Source organism: Prionailurus bengalensis, chromosome E3, assembly GCF_016509475.1.
Source record: "Prionailurus bengalensis isolate Pbe53 chromosome E3, Fcat_Pben_1.1_paternal_pri, whole genome shotgun sequence".
Classification (NCBI taxonomy): Eukaryota; Metazoa; Chordata; class Mammalia; order Carnivora; family Felidae; genus Prionailurus; species Prionailurus bengalensis.
The window spans coordinates 16,108,916-16,127,055 of NC_057357.1; the positions used below are offsets into that span (position 1 = coordinate 16,108,916).

At 38.3% G+C, this 18,140-nt stretch overlaps 1 protein-coding gene and 1 pseudogene across 4 annotated transcripts in view; both read right to left on the reverse strand.

Annotated features, from left to right (window-relative positions):
• Positions 1–18,140, reverse strand: part of RABGEF1 (RAB guanine nucleotide exchange factor 1) — a 62,168-nt gene that overhangs the window by 14,790 nt on the left and 29,238 nt on the right. For 2 of the 4 annotated variants that reach the window (XM_043559883.1, XM_043559884.1), the window contains exon 4: positions 13,391–13,560. In XM_043559883.1, the coding sequence (XP_043415818.1) occupies positions 13,391–13,560 (170 nt within the window). The remainder of the gene's footprint in view (positions 1–13,390; positions 13,561–18,140) is intronic. The other 2 variants (XM_043559887.1, XM_043559886.1) reach the window with 1 other exon arrangement.
• On the reverse strand, positions 5,842–7,931 carry LOC122471380 (annotated as a pseudogene).

Below are 18,140 nucleotides of genomic sequence, written 5' to 3' on the forward strand. Positions count from 1 at the left end.
CTGGAGCCTGCTTCAGGTTCTGTGTCTCCCTCTCTCTGCCCCTCCCCTGCTCGAACTCTGTGTGTCTCTCTCTCTCAAAAAGAAATAAACATTAAAAAATATAAACACAGTTTAGCACAGTTAACTAGAAGATGATAGGGACGCTTGGGTGGCTCAGTAGGTTAAGGGTCCAACTTTGACTCAGGTCATGATCTCATAGTTCATGGGTTCGAGTCCTGTGTCGGCTCTGCTTACAGCTCAGAGCCTGGAGCCTGCTTAGGATTCTGTGTCTCCCTCTCTCTCTGCCCTTACCCCTCTTGCACTCTGTCTTTCTCTCTTTCTCTCTCTCTGTCAAAATAAATAAATAAACACTTAAAAACAACTAGAAGATGATAGGAAGAAACACAAAACATGGAGAGAGACAGAATACAGAGGCAGGAACAACAGAAAAATGTAGTCCTTAAAGATAGAGAAATTAGTCCAGTCAGTCCAGTTTAGTCTCTAACTAAACTTTCTAGCAATCATCACCAAGACAAAAATAGTCACATAATTGGGTGTTCAAAATATAAATGCAAATGAACCCTTCAGGTGAAATTCTGACACCAAACCCAGAAATTTCTCTCAAGGGTTCTCCTAAAGACTCACTGTAGAAGGGCATGATCATGGCCCAGGACAAATTCCACAGGACCGTTTTTCACAGCCTGCCTCTATGCAGGCCAATGACAGCATGCAGGCAAGGGCCCATAAGGCCTTGGTGAACGCATGCAGACCCTGTCACTCTGGCTTAAATCCCGAAAGACGCGTTAGGGTCCAGATCGTGTCGTTCTGCCTTTTACAATGTCCCTTCCACGTATCCTTTCCTGGTTTGGGCCTCAGCAACCCTCCCCTCGAGTATAGCTGCTCTCCCCAACTTTGACGTTTCTCACTTTTCAATCTGCACCCCACAGTCCAACTGATCATCTGAGATTCAGATCTGAGCACAGAATGAGATTAATCATCGGAGCGTCATACTTCCAATGGTTGTCCATCAGATGAATGCTGAAGCCTGCACTCAGAATCACCACCCCTTCCTCCTTCCCGCTTACCCTGCCAGGTTACCCAATTGTTCTGAGGTCTGCTTTTGGCTATTCCACCTCTCCAACACTATAAAGTTACTCTCTGTCTGCATTACTTTGATTCCTCTCCAGTCTTCCAACAGCTGTCCGAGGAAGGCTCTGTTCATACCTTACTTCTAAGAGCAGTCTTTCATTCCCTTAGTCCGAACAGCCTTGTGGGCCTCACAGCACTCACAGTGCACCTGCTGCTTTCTTAACTAGGTATTTACAGAAGAGTCCTTCGGTTGAATTAAAATTGATCCCTTGTCTAAGCAAGAAATTGGTATTAAGTAAACTTTAGACGTTTTGAAATGTTGCTTTCATTTGTATTCACCACAATTTTCCAGTGCTGCCTTCCATTCTCCCTTTTATTTTACGTTACACAGCTTTTAAAAAGTTAATACCACTAAACCTTTTACCTGGTCCTTAAGAACAATATTTAAGAGTTCAATTGCAGCTTGAAAACTGTTTTAAATTTCTCCACAGAAATAAGTATCTCTCCAGCACAAATAAATATACTAATCAACTTCACTAATTTACTTCTAAGTTTTTTCATGTTTAACTCTCATTTGGCCGAAATGTAAGGTGCAAGTATGAAATATGGACCGTAAGTAATCTATATACAAACTTCCCTTTGTCAGTAGCAGGTAGTAAGTAAAAAGCAATACTGCTCCCTCTGTTCCCCCAGTTGCTCCTGAGAAACTGAATTTATTTCTGGAATCCCTGGTTTATTTCACTGTCCTATATTTTAATTTTTTAATTAAAATCTCACCTAGTTGTGATGTCTTTCATTTTAGGATATATTTTGAAGTCTGCTAGATTTAGAAACCTCTCCTACCAAATTCTTGTTCCCAAACCCACCACACAAAAAGATTATATATTTGCTTTTTTTTCTAGAATAAATATAACATTGTAATTAAAATTTTTCTTACCTAGATCCAAGGTACTATTTTTAGTCTTTTATTTTTTAAATGTTTGTTTACTTTGAGAGAGAGAGAGACAGAGAGAGAGAGAGAGAGAGAGAGACAGAGACAGAGACAGAGAGACAGGGAGGGAGAGAGAATCTCAAGCAGGCTTAGCATTATCGGTGAGAGCCTGACATGGGATTTGACCTTACGACCATGAGATCATGACCTGAGCTGAAATCTAGAGTTGGACACTTAACTGAGCCATCCAGGCGCCCCAACAATCCTTAGTCTTTTATTTAAAAAAAAAATTTTTTTTTTTAATGTTTTTATTTATTTTTGAGACAGAGAGAGGCAGAGCATGAGCAGGGGAGGGGCAGAGAGAGAGGGAGACACAGAAGCTGAAGCAGGCTCCAGGCTCTGCGCTGTCAGCACAGAGGCACAGAGCCCGACCAGGGGCTCGAACTCACGGACTGTGAGATCATGACCTGAGCCGAAGCCAGACGCTTAACCGACTGAGCCACCCAGGCGCCCCTAATCCTTAGTCTTTTAAATCTTTGTATGAACTAACTTGCCTTATTAGACTTTTACTAATATTTAATGCTATTTATCGCTATTACATTTAAAAATTACTATTTTTTAAAGGTTTATTTTTGAGAGAGAGACACAGCGTGAGCAGGGGAAGGGCAGAGAGAGAGGGAAACACAGAATTTGAAGCAGGCTCCAGGCTCTAAGCTGTCAGCACAGAGCCCGACTCAGGGCTTGAACCCAAGAACTGTGAGATCATGATCTGAGCTGAAATCAGACGCCCAACTGACTGAGGCACTCAGGCGCCCCCCCAAATTACTATTTTTTTATATTGTGCTAGGCTCTTTAGCTTTTTATCACCAGTGTGTCATACTGTAACTGAACTTTATGAATTTATCTTGTTATGCCAATAAATTGACACCTCTATTAGTACACTTAGATTTTCCTGAGAAGATCATTTTTCCTAAATTTCATGGAAATTTTATTTCTATTCACTCAAAAAGCACTTGCTGCATGATCAGAATTGCTAGCCACTGTACCAGACAAGGTATTAAAAACAAAATTAATAAAATGCCCAGAAGGCATTCAATTTGAATGGGAAGATTGAACACAAATAAGTAATTATAATATTCTATGAGAATTAAAAACCAGAAGGACAAAAAATGCCATGGGCCACATGATAAATCCTTCACTTCTCCTTTTTATTGCATCTACCTTCAACAATTCTCCCTAAATAGGTATGGGTATACTGTAGCAGTAAGTATTCTTATTTCATACTAGTATCTATGTGATATAGGAACGACGTTTCTAGTAAAGCTCAACGAGACAGGATGTCTCCATGCTCTGGGGTCTGAACTTGAGCAGATCACATCTACTCTGAGAAAAGTCCTGATTCTACCCACCTCCTCCTGCTGCTGGAGGATGGGACTCTATCAGAGCATGCTCAGTTTGTCCAATACGTGGCTTTGCTTTCCATACTGCTGCTTCCCAACGAGACTTCAATTTTTTGCTTCCTATCTAGCCCTTGTCTATGAATTGATCAATGAAATTTATATTGTAAATTCTCTAAGCTTCATCCCTGCACTAAAGTAGATAACCAGACAAATAGATCCATGGACTGAGCAATTTTAAGTCCACTGGTAATATTTCTTCAGAAAACTAGTTTTAATACTATGCCTGGACTTTCATGTGGGTAATTATAAGCAGCAGCTACATGAAGAATGTGTCCATAAGAACATGTTTGTAAATTCTAAATACCATCAAATTAGTCCCTTCTTCTCCTATTCTTAGTTTAAATCATTTTGTAAATCTTTTCAAATCCTTTCAATAAGCAGACTATGTTTAAATTAACAAAAGGACTATCATTATGGAGTTTGTGAGATGAAACTTTTTATTATGAAGACTATTAATCTAATTTTATTTTTATAATATGGGGGCTTCACTTAACATCTTTTTTTTAAAAAAAATTTTTTTTTCAACGTTTTATTTATTTTTGGGACAGAGAGAGACAGAGCATGAACAGGGGAGGGGCAGAGAGAGAGGGAGACACAGAATCTGAAACAGGCTCCAGGCTCTGAGCCATCAGCCCAGAGCCTGACGTGGGGCTCGAACTCACGGACCGCGAGATCGTGACCTGGCTGAAGTCGGACGCTTAACCGACTGCGCCACCCAGGCGCCCCTTCACTTAACATCTTAACAGTAATATTTTAATTTTCCTTTAGCATGCTATAATTTTACTTGTTATTCTTTCAGTTTATGCACTTTCTGCAATAGATTATTCTTTTTTATCTCCTAGGTGCCTCAGACATGGTTACCTTTCATTTGCACCATATCTCAATACTTAGAACAAACCACAGTACATTGATTCTTATGATTACTAGTACTCACTTTTTAAAAAAAATATTTATTTTGAGAGAGCCAGAGAGAGCGTGCGCTAGTAAGCAGGGGAGGGGCAGAGAGAGGGAGAGAGAATCCCAAGCAGGTTCCTTATTGTCAGCACAGAGCCCGACGCAGGGCTCGATCTCATGAACTGTGAGACCATGACCTAAGCCGAAATCAAGAGCCAGACGCTGAACTGACTGAGCCACCCAGGTGCCCCAGTGGTACTCACTTCTAAGTAAAAACACTGTGACCTCCTTTTAAAGGCCTAAATGGCCTATTTTGCTAGTGGCAATGAGTCACCTATTCCTCCCCCGGCTCCAACAATCACTGCAATTCTATGTTACTATTCAGAAAATTTCTTTTTATATTTCTATTTATATCACACAGACTTACACTACATTAGACTGTTTATTTTACAATTTACAATAACTCCCCTGCTACTCTGTCCTCTTATCTTGTTTCAGATTCTTTTAGGACTTACCACTATGTTATATTACAAATCTGTTGATTATTTTCGCCACTAAAATGTGAGCTCCGTGAGGGGACTGTTGACCACCATATCCTCAGTTCCTACAACAGAGCCAGGCATAGGGCTATTGCTCAATTAGTTGAATGAAAGAAGAAATAAATGTGACCATTTATCATTGCCCCTCTCTTTGTAATACTGTAAAACACTTGGAGACAATTCTACATAGATTTCTTCTATTTCTACAGATCTTGTGAGGAGAGTCACTGATTGCCTTTGTTCTGCACTATCTTTTCAAGGATAGCTAAATAGCAAATAGCCTTGGAAGACAGAGATAGCACCTCCCTCAAGTAAAAGGGTAGACTGTTTATTGTCCAGTATAATAAAGATAACATTTCCATCTGAGGCAAAGGTCAGACACGTTTAAAACATCCTCTTACCTAACATTACTCACTGCAAGCACAGGCATTACCTGGTCTTTGCATTACCCTGTGGGAACTGACACTCAGGGAATTGGTGCAAAGGCTAATATACTCTAGATATGGCTACTGCTGTGAGTAATAAACTGGCCTTCTTTTCTGACCCAGGGGACTCATGGCTTCTGCCAGTATCCATGGAATGATGGCAGGCTAATTTGTTAACTTGAGAGTAGGGAAAATCTCAGATCCTTCACAGTTCTTCTCAAAGGAGCTAAGCAGGTTTGTGTTGGTAAATTTTTAGGTTCTACAAAATTCCAAAATGTTTTTTCAGTTTTCTAAGAAAAATTACAGTCTACCAAAGTCTACTTTTCCTAAAGTATTTTCAAACTATTGACTGGGATCATCTTTTCTATAATGTCTGTGTGTAAAGTCATTTTATTTTTTTCCTAAAAAATTTTCCTGTTTTGTTTGAAAGTTTGACAAGTGGGTGTATTCTTTTGACTATTAATACTGAGAGGTATTCTGTATACATTCTTAATTGTCTGGTTGAAATCTTTTTTTTTTTTTCCCCACTCTGTTTTGAAAATCTTTGCCTATTTCCTTAATCATGTTTTCTATGTAGTTCACCTGGCACATCTCATCATTAGAATTTAGAATTCCATAATCTGTTTTCTGGGTTAAGTTTCTTTTGTACTGCAGTTAACTGCTGAATTTATTTAGGTTTTAGCTTCGATGTCCATATTTTTTGTACTGCCAGTTTCTGTTGCCTTCAATAATTTTTTTAAGGAAAATAAACACATTGGTGCTTCAATCCTCTTAAATAAAAATTTAAAATTTAACATTAACATTTAAAGTAGACCAAGCATGTGGTTCTCATAGTTTGAGATAGTCCATCTTACTAGGGAATATACCCTGAGGTCATTAGTAGCTAGTTGAACACAGATTTAAACATTTCTACATTTAGATGAACAAAACAGAGCAAAAGTAATTGGTTTTTGTCAAATTCAATTACTGCCAAAATAAAGATGGTGAGAATTGTTAAGGTACATTATGTTCATTTCACATCTCTAAGGTAAAGCCAGTAGTTGATCCTTTTTAGCACCTGGTTAGTTAGTAATTACAAATGAGCTCACAAATGTTCTTCACAAAGGTCAGCGTTAAATTTTTTTAGCAAGAAAAATGTTTATACTCTTGCCTCCCATTTACACAGTGAGATGCGAAAGAACCACAGTGCAGCGAGGCACGGCCAAGTAACCCCACAGGATTCTAGAAGACACTGTATTCATTTAAGATACTCTGATGTCACCAGAATTTGAGCAAACACAGCATCATTCATGATACCCTAGAGGACTAGCAGGGTCCAAGTGGCTTCTTCTCTAAGTATGTGAAACTACGCAACATGGAATCCTAAACATCAGTGAACAGACTCCTGAATGAGAGTTCATTAATTTAATTGTGTGCTTAGCTACTTGGGTTTTTCCAACAAAGTTTGGGGAAAGGTCAAAAGTACTCATGGGTGAGAAAAGACGAATCAGCCTTTCAAGAGTTATAGCAGCTAGTTAGAGGCAGCTAAGCTCTTTTCACCATGCCCACCAAGGTAGGTCCTGGTGTGGGCCATCAGCTTGTACCTCACCTTGTTAACTAGCACGGCTGTGCCCAGCTCTTTCCCCTCAACAAGAACGCAGAACAAAGCCTCACATCTGTAGGGTCAAACTTGGCTCAGTTTGAACCACAACTGGTTTAATTTGAGTAAGCCGTGATTTTTGAACACCTTCTGGATGTGGATTTCTGTCATTATGGGGCTCTTCTATAGGTTTTATAGGATTATCATCTTTAATTTTTTTCTCTTGGAACACACATTGTGTTGCTTTCTCTAAAATGCCTACAACCTCTAGCAAGTCCTCGCAGAATTCCTAAATACCATATAATTATGCCTCCTCCACCACTTTTGGCTCCTTGGCAAAAAGTTCTCTGTATCTGCCAAATCTTGCTTTTATTCTTCCGTACACTCTTCTAGTTGCTCTTCTAATCACTCTCTCTTCCATGACTATCCTCTCTGTAGAGGAAATACCTCTCTTCCGTTCCATTTTGACCCGTGTCCTCTTCTACTCTGGGCAGTGTTCTTTTGTTTTGCAGCTGCGCACAACAGGAAAGGGCCTGAGAGACGATGCCAAAGCTGGGAGCCAGCCTCACCCACTGAGCCATCACGGTTCCCCTTGATAAGGTCTTAAGTTTTCTCGTACATATCGCTGTATTCTTCCATGATACATTCTTATTTTATTCACTCATCACTTTCAACATAATTATCAATTCAACCTTTTATCTATTTTCAGTTCTTACAACTTACAGATTCTATCAGCTCAGATGCTTTCCCACTGTCTTGCCACCTCACTTCTCATCTAACTTTAAAATTGAGTCCTGGGTTTCTCCCCTAGCCCAGCTCCCCAATTTTCTTATCATGATTAAAGCCTATTTTGTTAATTAAAATTTCTTTGCCTTGGATACAAACCTCTGCTCTCCTAACAGTAAATACACAGCAGGTCAAACTACTCCTTGCACACACATATGGTTTAGAATAGTGAAATCATTTTTAAAAGTTTATTTATTTAGGGGCACCTGGGTGGCTCAGTCAGTTAAGTGTCCGACTTTGGCCCAGGTCATGATCTCATGGTTCATGGGATCGAGCCCCACATTGGGTTCTGTGCTGACAGCATGCAGCCCACTCCCTCTCCCCCTGCCTCTCTCTTTCTCTCTCAAAATAAATAAATAAACATTAAAAAAGTTTATTTATAAAGTTTATTCATTTATTTATAATGTTTATTTATTTTGAGAGAGAGAGGCAGGGGGAGAGGGAGGGAGGGAGGGAAGGAGGGAGAGAGAGAAAGAGAGAGAGTGAGAGAATGTGAGTGGGGTAGGGGCAAAGAGAGAGAGGGAGAGAGAAAATCCCAAGCAGGCACTATGCCGCCAGCACAGAGCCTGACATGGGGCTTGAATTCACAAACAGCAAGATCATGACCTGAGCCAAAATCTAGAGTTGGATGCTTAACCAACTGAGCCACCCAGGCACCCCTAGAATAGTGAAGTCATTTTAAGGTATAGGAGGACACCTAGCTTTCTATTTATTCTTGCAAAGAGAAGATAAATGAAGATATAGCTATGTTGTAAACTGTAATTTTTTTCTCCTCATTCAGGTTTAGAAAAATAGTTTTTCAAGAGAGTTGACATGGGGAAAATTTTAAGTTTATATAATATAACCAATATCAGAATTTTATAGAATGAATGCTTGGGAAAAGAATGATGAAAGTAACAAAAGGTCTTACGTTTGTGCTTGACTGCTTCTTTAGTAAGGAAAAAGAATATCTGAATGACTGCTAATAAAGGAATCTTGTTTTTAAAATTGCATTGAGGGGCACCTGGGTGGCTCAGTCAGTTAAGCGCTGAGTCTTGATTTCGGCTCAGGTTGTGGTCTTGTGGTCATGAGATCAAGCTCTGCATGGGGGTCCATGCTGGGTATGGAGCCTGCTTGGGATTTTCTCTCTCCCTCTCAAAAAAAATAATGCATCGAGAAATCCACAAAATTCACTTATCAAAAAGCTTTAATTCAATATCTAATAAATTAAAAGGTATGTATTTTAAGGAAGTAGAGGGTATAATAAGCTCCACTTTTAAAAATAGAGTAGGCTCCACTTTCAGAATAGGGGAGAGTGCTTCTGAGTGATTTATTAATAATTAACAATGGCAGGGATTTAAACATTTTGGGCAGCAAAAGAAACTTCTTGATTTAACTTCAGTCTGTTTTGTGTTTTGAAAATGTTTTCATATAAATAAACTTACGGGAAAAAAATTTCACCAAGGAAGGGATCTTACTAAGTTAGAAAATAGGGTTTTCTGGTTATGATGGAAAAGGTTAATATTGAAAGTTGGCTCTAGGGGCGCCTGGGTGGCGCAGTCGGTTAAGCGTCCGACTTCAGCCAGGTCACGATCTCGCGGTCCAGGAGTTCGAGCCCCGCGTCAGGCTCTGGGCTGATGGCTCGGAGCCTGGAGCCAGTTTCCGATTCTGTGTCTCCCTCTCTCTCTGCCCCTCCCCCGTTCATGCTCTGTCTCTCTCTGTCCCAAAAATAAATAAACGTTGAAAAAAAAAAAATTAAAAAAAAAAAAAAAAAAGAAAGAAAGTTGGCTCTATATAATACTTTAAAATTACCCTGGCCACATAAAAAGGCTTTGTCCAAATGACAAAAAGAAACCCATACATCCTTCATTTCATTGGTGACCCTATACATCCAGAATCCATGGCCACTCTTAGACCTATCTGAAGCTTGGCTCTTACAGTGAGATTCTTAAATTCTAGTTATTTTTGTAATGACAAGAAGTTTAAAACACTAAACCTTATAAATTCTTCTTAGCTTCTTCTGTATATGCCAGTCCCCCATCAGCCATTTTCTTAGTAAAATTTAAATTCTTGCTATGATGACTTCTAAGAAAAGTGGCTGATGACAACATAAATATAAATGGATTTTGTGTTAATGATGTAGCTGCCTATTTTGTTTGCAATAAAAATACCTCTTATTCTAAATAATATGAAAAGGAACTATAAGAAATATATATTTTAAGTAGCTAATAAGATTAACCAAACAGAAAAAATGACAAAATAAACCACCTTCAGAAGAGTCTGAGCAAACAACAATATTTGTTGAACAGTAAAGCATTACATTGTATTACTGCAGTGTGTATGAATTATGTAAGGACTGAATGACATTTCATCCCAAAGAGACATCCTTTTGGGATGAGGAAATTGAAAAAAGAAAAAAAAAATTCTGAGTGCAGATGAGGTGTTTTGTGATAAAGATAAAATGGCTGAAAATAAACCCAACCTTTTTAATGCAATTCTGTAAATATTTAATTTTCTAGACTTGAGCCAGATATGGAAAAGGCTGCTCACCACTGACATACACTCAGATTGGAGAAAACAAGAATGCAGTAGAAAAAGATGTGGGCAAGAGCGGCCTATTGCTCTGGACCTCAGAGATTTGGGGAAGACTGCTACTGTGAGGCACAGAAGGAAGAATCACCAGTTAATGGCAACGTCAACAGGGTGGGTTCAAACATATAGGAAATGAATTTTCATACTGTATAGGTCACTAGAATAAGATGACTTAGAAAGTCTACTTGGTGAGACTAACATTAAATTAAGTTTTTTTGAGCCTTAAGTCTAAGCCTAAATTAAGATTTTGAGTTTTGGTTACCTGAGTACAGAGGACATCTTTCACACAGTTCATTACCTCAGCAACTATCCCCAACTGCACTCAATCAGATTCTCTCAAGAAATTTATATGATTAAGTGATTTGAAGCTTATTAGGTAAGATTGGTTCATTCTGGTATAAAAACTGTTTTATTTATTTAAAAGGACATTTAACTTGCAGCCAAAGGCAAAAGGGCTTCCTGGAGAAGCGCTGGACATTTCAGTTTAAAAAATATCTGTTCAATATCAGGTATGTGTCAGGTATTGTGGCACATACATGCCTAAGACTTGGACACTTAGCCACAGAACACTTAGTGCTCGTGTAGAAATAGAAAACTGTTGCACAATGGCTCTTCAAATGGAAGGAATCTGAGGCCACATTCAGTTCTCAGATATGGGTTAGTGATGCCTTGAAAACAGTTAGGCATGATGGTATTCTGCCCCAGTTAATTACTGTTTTACTTTAGTATATTGGTTTAAAAGTCAACTAAATTATTACAGAACAAGGGCACGTTACAGTTCTGAGCAAAAGAAAAATGAACAAATCAGTTCTGATGAGCTGATCAAATGAGCTTATTGTTTTTCTAAAATATAGCATTACACAGTATATATGCTATATGTACTGTAGTCTCTAGGCCAAAATAGTATGAATATCCTGTAAACATTCTGTATGGACTAAAGAAAAAATAACTACAGGGGTTCCTGTGTGGCTCAGTCAGTTAAGTGTCCAACTTCGGCCTAGGTCATGATCTTGCCGTTCCCAAGTTCAAGCCCCACCCTGGGCTCTGTGCTGACAGCTCGGAGGCTGGAGCCTGCTTCAGATTCTGTCTCTCTCTCTCTCTCTCTCTCTGCCCCTCCCCAACTCACATCATCTCCTCCTCTTAAAAATAAATAAACATTAGAAAAAAAATTTTTTTTCCAACGTTTATTTATTTTTGGGACAGAGAGAGACAGAGCATGAACGGGGGAGGGGCAGAGAGAGAGGGAGACACAGAATCGGAAACAGGCTCCAGGCTCTGAGCCATCAGCCCAGAGCCCGACGCGGGGCTCAACTCACGGACCGCGAGATCGTGACCTGGCTGAAGTCGGACGCTTAACTGACTGCGCCACCCAGGCGCCCCTAGAAAAAATTTTTAAAAAAAGAATAAATAACTACAAAGGCTTAGTTTTTATTAATGGCTAAAAAAATGAAAGTTGTCTTAAATACTGAGAACAAACTAAGGGTTGATGGGGGTGGGGGAGAGGGGAAAGTGGGTGATGGGCATTGAGGAGGGCACCTATTGGGATGAGCACTGGGTGTTGTATGGAAACTAATTTGACAATAAATTATATATTAAAAAAAATGAAAGTTGTATACCACAAGACTTCTGAAGATTCCATACTAAGGAAGTCTATCACTGTTTCTAACTCAAAACATCAATGATTATGGGCGCCTGGGTGGCTCAGTCGGTTGAGCTTCAACTTCGGCTCAGGTCACGATCTCATGGTTTGAGCCCCGCATCCAGTCCTATGCTGACAGCTCAGAGCCTGGAGCCTGCTTCAGATTTTGTCTCCCTCTCTCTCTGACCCTCCCCAACTCACACTCTCTCAAAAATAAATAAATGTTACAAAAACAAAACAAAACAAAAAACCCATCAATGATATATGCTTTCTTTAAATGTTACTATTTGCTTACAAATGCTTTAAATTTTTTTTTTTACCATTTATTAATTTTTTGATAGAGACAGTGAGTGGGGGAGGGGCAGAGAGAGAGGGAGACACAGAATCCGAAGACAGGCTCCAGGCTCTGAACTGACAGCACAGAGCCCAACACGGGGCTCGAACTCACGTACCATGAGATCATGACCTGAGCTGAAGTCGGATGCTTAACCAACTGAGCCACCGAGGCACCCCTGCTTACAAATACTTTGAGGAGAAAACAGGACTGCTTATTCTCAGTATAACTGCACACCAAAAAACGAGAGAAAGCTTCTTCTCTCCCTTATTAACTGAATTCAATATTTAAAAAGTATTTTGGCAGAAGCTGTTTGCTTATTAGCCTAGTGATAGTGACCACAGCTGAAATACAGCTAAGCAGTTAATCACCTTGCTGCTTTTCTTATTCTCTTTTCCTAAGACTTCCTCACTTTCCAGAAGGGACTTTTAGAGCCAATTCTGAGTTTAATGGGTGAAGAATGCTACAAATAAATTGATCGTTGTTTACAGAAATGAGTCCCTTTACAAGTAGTCTTATAAATTACTGCAATTGAGATTATAGTTTAGAAATTGCAGGTTAAAGAGACACCTGTGAAAGGCACAAGTTCTAGTTCTGACACTGGCAAAATCTAACTGTGTAACCTTGACAAGTCACTCATCCTCTCAGGCTCCCACCCTCCCCATCTATAAAACAAAAGGGACTGAAACTGGATAGTTGCTAAGGTCCCTTTCAACATCTAAATTCTGGCTTTCCCTTCTCCCACCTGATCAAGGAGAGGTATTTTATAACAAAATACAAAACAAAAACAGAAAACCCTAAAATGAACGCTATTGGCCTAACTACTGCTACTTAGAGTTCAAGGTCTACTATGTTCCCTTAGTGGTTTAAACTACATACAAGGTGACAATTTAGGAAGGCTTATTACTAAAGTACACAATACAAGTGGCTTCGATGTCAGACTTTCCATGCAAAGATGACCCAAATACTACTGAGTTGCAGTGGAAAAGTACTAGCCTGGGAGTTGGGTTTTAACTTGGTTCAGTGACATCTCTTAGGTAAGTAACTTAACATCTCTGGATCCTGATTTTCCCAGATGTAAAATGACAAAGTTATACTAGATTATCTCTAAGACCTTTCCTAAAACCAAAACTCTATGTTTCTAAGTGGTTACTCTCAACCTACCCTTTTGTAATGCATTGCTTCCAAAAACAGCTTGGTCTGCTTATAGATTTCTTGGCCTGTCTTGTGGAAGGTCTTGAGAAATTCTATGAACTCTTTAGACACTCTATCCGTTTCAATGCTGGTTTGCCGGTTTATGGAAGGACTGGGAGCTTTTGCTTCCTGAATTTCTGCTGGGAAAATTAAACATAGTAAGTTTCATTACATAGAAGATCCATGCATGGAATTACTTTAACTATGTAACTTGATTATTTAAATTATGCTTAATCAAAGTTAAACTTGAATTTAAATTCCGTTTAAATATTTGGACCACTTAAAGTAAGCTCAATCTATTTTATGACGAGGAAGTACAAGCAGATAAAACTACACGATCTAAAAGATATTCCCATTCAAATAAAAGTTGCTCTACTAATATTTTCTTAGCCAAAATATATCATACTTTGACGCATATACTTAATTATAAATACTGAAATGGCGGCACTATCTTGAACAACTTTCTCAAAGACTGCATGAATTTACAAAACTAGTCAATAAGCAAAATAACAATCAGGGGAAGCACAAAAATGTTAGGTGACTTACAAGATGTGAGACAACTCTTCCAAATCCATTCTACTTCTCAAAAAGGCAAAGGCTCATTTGTTTATGTGGAGACTAACAAAGGCTCATTTGTTTATGTGGAGACTAACAGATTATGACCCATAATCCAGTTTTCAAAAAAATTTTTCAAGTCATACTGCTCTAAGTGCAAGAACGCATCCAACATAGCAATCATGACAGAGCAAACAGCAAAGAGGTAAGCAAAGTAAGTAAAACACTGTCTAATCAGTGGCCACACACCTCTTTCCCCTCTTCAAATGGGACCTTTAAAGAATAAAGATAACAGTGCTACAATACAGTAGGCGCTCTCTGATCACATTCTAGCCTCCTGATATTCAACTGCTAATCCAATAACTGTAAGGAATTAAATTACTCATATCCCCACAGTTCCCTTTTATACATAAAAAGAAAGATCATTAGGAAGAGAAAGTATCTTCTGAAGATACTGAAATAAACTTATTACCTGCTTACTCAGAGTAACTTCCTATCATCTTATGTTTTGAACCTTAGTACCTGAAATATATTTCAATAAAGAAGTTGCAGTAAAGTCTTCAGATAATAGAAGACTGGATTATTCAAGTGAGACAAACACATGTAGACTACCTAAAAGAATATACTATTAACTATGGTGAAGTAAAGATTCTACCTCTCTTTTATTATCACATAGCTGGTGATCAAACCAATGAGGTACTTAAATTGTTTGACTTATGTTCAAAGTAAGGGTGAAAACACCCTTTCTCCTCCCAACAGTACTATTAAGTAGTTAACAGAACAAAGTTGCACATTATAGTTATCTTTTCAAATCAAGTATTTGCATATCTTTCAGATTATCAGGTGCTTCCTAATTATGATTCCAACTATAGAAGCCCTAAAATCACATTAAAATAAAATTTAAAAAAAAAGCACACAAAAACCCCACTATATCTATGGCTAAAAATACTATCAGTCAAAAGTCAACCAACAGACTGGAAAAAATGCTTGTAAGCTTTATCACAGACAAAGGGCTACTCTCCCTAATGTAAAGTAACTCCTATAAAGAAGAAAAAAAATATAACAGTTCAACAGGAAAATGGGTAAGGAATCCTAACATTGCACAGAAAGGAAACCTAAATGTATTTTAAACAAAGGAAACATGCTCAGTCTCACTCGTAACAAATACGCAAATCGAAACTACTATGAGATGCCATTTTAAAAATTAACAAACAGACACAAATCTGATGTTGATGAGGGTATGGGGTAAAAAGGCATTCTCATCTGTGGAGGTGGGAATGTAAAATGATACAACTGCAATGAAATGAAATTTGGCAATAATCATCAAAATTAAAAATACATTTATCCTATGACCCAATAATTCCATTTCTCAGAAATTTTCTGATATAACCACACATGTACAAAATGAAATATATACAAGGCTATTCATTTTAGGACTACTTATAACAGCAAGACTAAAAATGGCACAAAGCACACCACTAAGGAACTAATAAATTGTGGTTTAATCCATAAAAGGGAATACTATGTAGTTTTAAAATACTTTATGTACTAAAAAAAAAAGAGTTCTCAAAACATATTGCTAAAGTGAAAACAAAAAACAAAAAACGACAGTATGTGAATAAGAATATAGAACAGAGTATATATAATAAAAATATATGTGTTCAGAAATGAAGAAAAGCACCTAAGGATACACAAGAAACCAATGACAAAGGTTGTCTGAATACGGGAGAACAATGGTGGTGATGGCTGGGAACTAGATGGGTGAGGGACCATACACCTTTTATTTTGTAGCCATTTGAATGTACTACTTATTTTTTTTTTAAGCAAATAAATTAATCAGGTACAATCTAACTTAGAACAAAAACTGGAAGCACCCTTTCTAAACATTTTTACCAATATGGAATACCAAAAGGTGTATTCAACAGTCTGTATGATTAGAAAAAATTCTTTAAGGAGTGCCTGGGTGTCTCAGTAGGTTAAGCACCTGACTCTTGGTTTCGACTCAGGGCATGATCTCATGGTTCATGAGTTCGAGCCCTGAATTGGGCTCTGCGCTGTCAGTGTGACGCCTGCTTGGGATTCTCTCTCCCCCTCTCTCTCTGCCCCTCCCCCACATGCACATGTGTGCTCTCTCAAAATAAATAAATAAAAACTTTAAAAAGAAAAAAGAAATAAAAAGTTCTTTAACACTTAGCTTAATCTTTCACTCAATCTGATAATTCCACTTCTGGTCATGATGGGATAACAGGGGTTGGGTTCACCCTACTCCCTTAACAACTAGAAAATCAGACGAAATAATGCTTTTCAGACATTGGACATCAGGTGGATGGGAGGGTAACACCTGAGAGAAGCACACAAATATGGTAAGTCTTACAAGTACCCCAGCTCACTGCACAGAGAGTTTTTAGGCCATGGCAACTCAAACAGAGCCTAGCAGACCTACTGAATTTGGGAAACAGCATTTAGAGCTGAGGGAGGCCAAAGTCACTAGAAATTGCATGGCAAAATACAGAGAGGATGGGGCTGCAGAGAAAAAATTCCAGGTAACTGCAGAGGGATTCCTGTGAGTCTTTGAGGGAGTACTGCATGTATATGTGAGAAAGTACCCAAGACTGCATAAAGAAACAGGCAGAACAATCCCCAGAGTACACATGACTGGGAATAATTCACTTCCAAACAGCCAGGAGGAACAAAGAACATCAGCAATGGCAAATATAAAAAAACAATTTCTCATTAAAGTAAAATTTCTTTAAAAGATCATTAACTGGAGCCACCTGGGTGGCTCAGTTGGTCAAGTGACCCATTCTTGATTTCGATTCAGGTCGTGATCTCATGGTTCACGCGAAAGGGCTCCGTGGTGGGGTCTGCACTGACAGTGTGGAGCCTGATTGGGATTCTCTCTCCCCTCTCTCTACCCCTCCCCTGCGTGTGTACTCTCTCATACATACATACGTACATACATAAATAAATGAATGAATGTATGTCTTCCTAGCAAGGTTCCTGAAAAACTTAACAATCCAACAATTACAATCCTACAATCCTACAATCCAACAATTACATTACTAGGTATTTACCCAAAGAATACAAAAATACTAATTCAAAGGGATACATGCATCCTAATTTTTATAGCAGCATTATCTACAATAGCTAAATTATGGAAACAGGCCAAGTCTCCATCAACTGATGAATGGATAAAAAAGATACACACACACATATACATATATACATACATACACACAATGGAATATTACACAGCCACAAAACAGAATGAAATCTTGCCATCTACAATGACAAAGATGGAGCTAGAGAATATCATGCTAAGTAAAATAAGTCAGTCAGAGAAAGAAAATACCATACAATTTTATTCATATGCGGAATTTAAAAAACAAAACAAATGAGCAAAGGGAAAAAAGAGAGAGAGAGAGGCAAACCAAGAAACAGACTCTTAATTATAGAGGACACACTAATGGTTAGCAGGGGGGATGTGGGGGATGGGATGGGTTAAATAGGTGATGGGATTAAGAAGTGCACTTGTCGTGATGAGCACCAGGTGTTGTATGGGAGTATTGAATCACTATATTGTACATCGGAAACCAATATTATTGTACTGTATGTTATCTAACTGGAGTTTAAATAAAAACTAAAAACAATAATAAAAAAAAGTCTTCCTAGCAGAATAACATATGCTTTTGAATTATATTGGCGATATTTACAGCTCTTTCAAGAATTTTCCATATTGCAGACACTGTGCTTTACTATATATTCTCATTAGTCCTGAAAAATTTAGATTCCTGAAATCATATGAAATAATAATATCTACCATTTTAAGCCACATACACACTGAGGTTAGAGAAGTTAAGTCACTTATATGCCTCAAGTCACACAAGTAGAGGAAAAGCTGAAATCTGAGACCAGATCTGCTTAATTTCCAAGCCCAGGTTCTTTACAACCACACCATAACGTCCCTACTATTATTACAGTGTCTATTTATTCCTTTTTAAGCAAATCATTGAGTAGCAATTCAGTATCTACTACATAAAGCTGCCTGCAAAGGCAGATCACACTAAATCCAGTTAAGTCTTTGGTATATAAAGTAAACCTGTAAAAGCAAAATCTTCACTAAATTTGTTTGAAGAATAGGTATGAAAGAGTAAAGACAATCTGA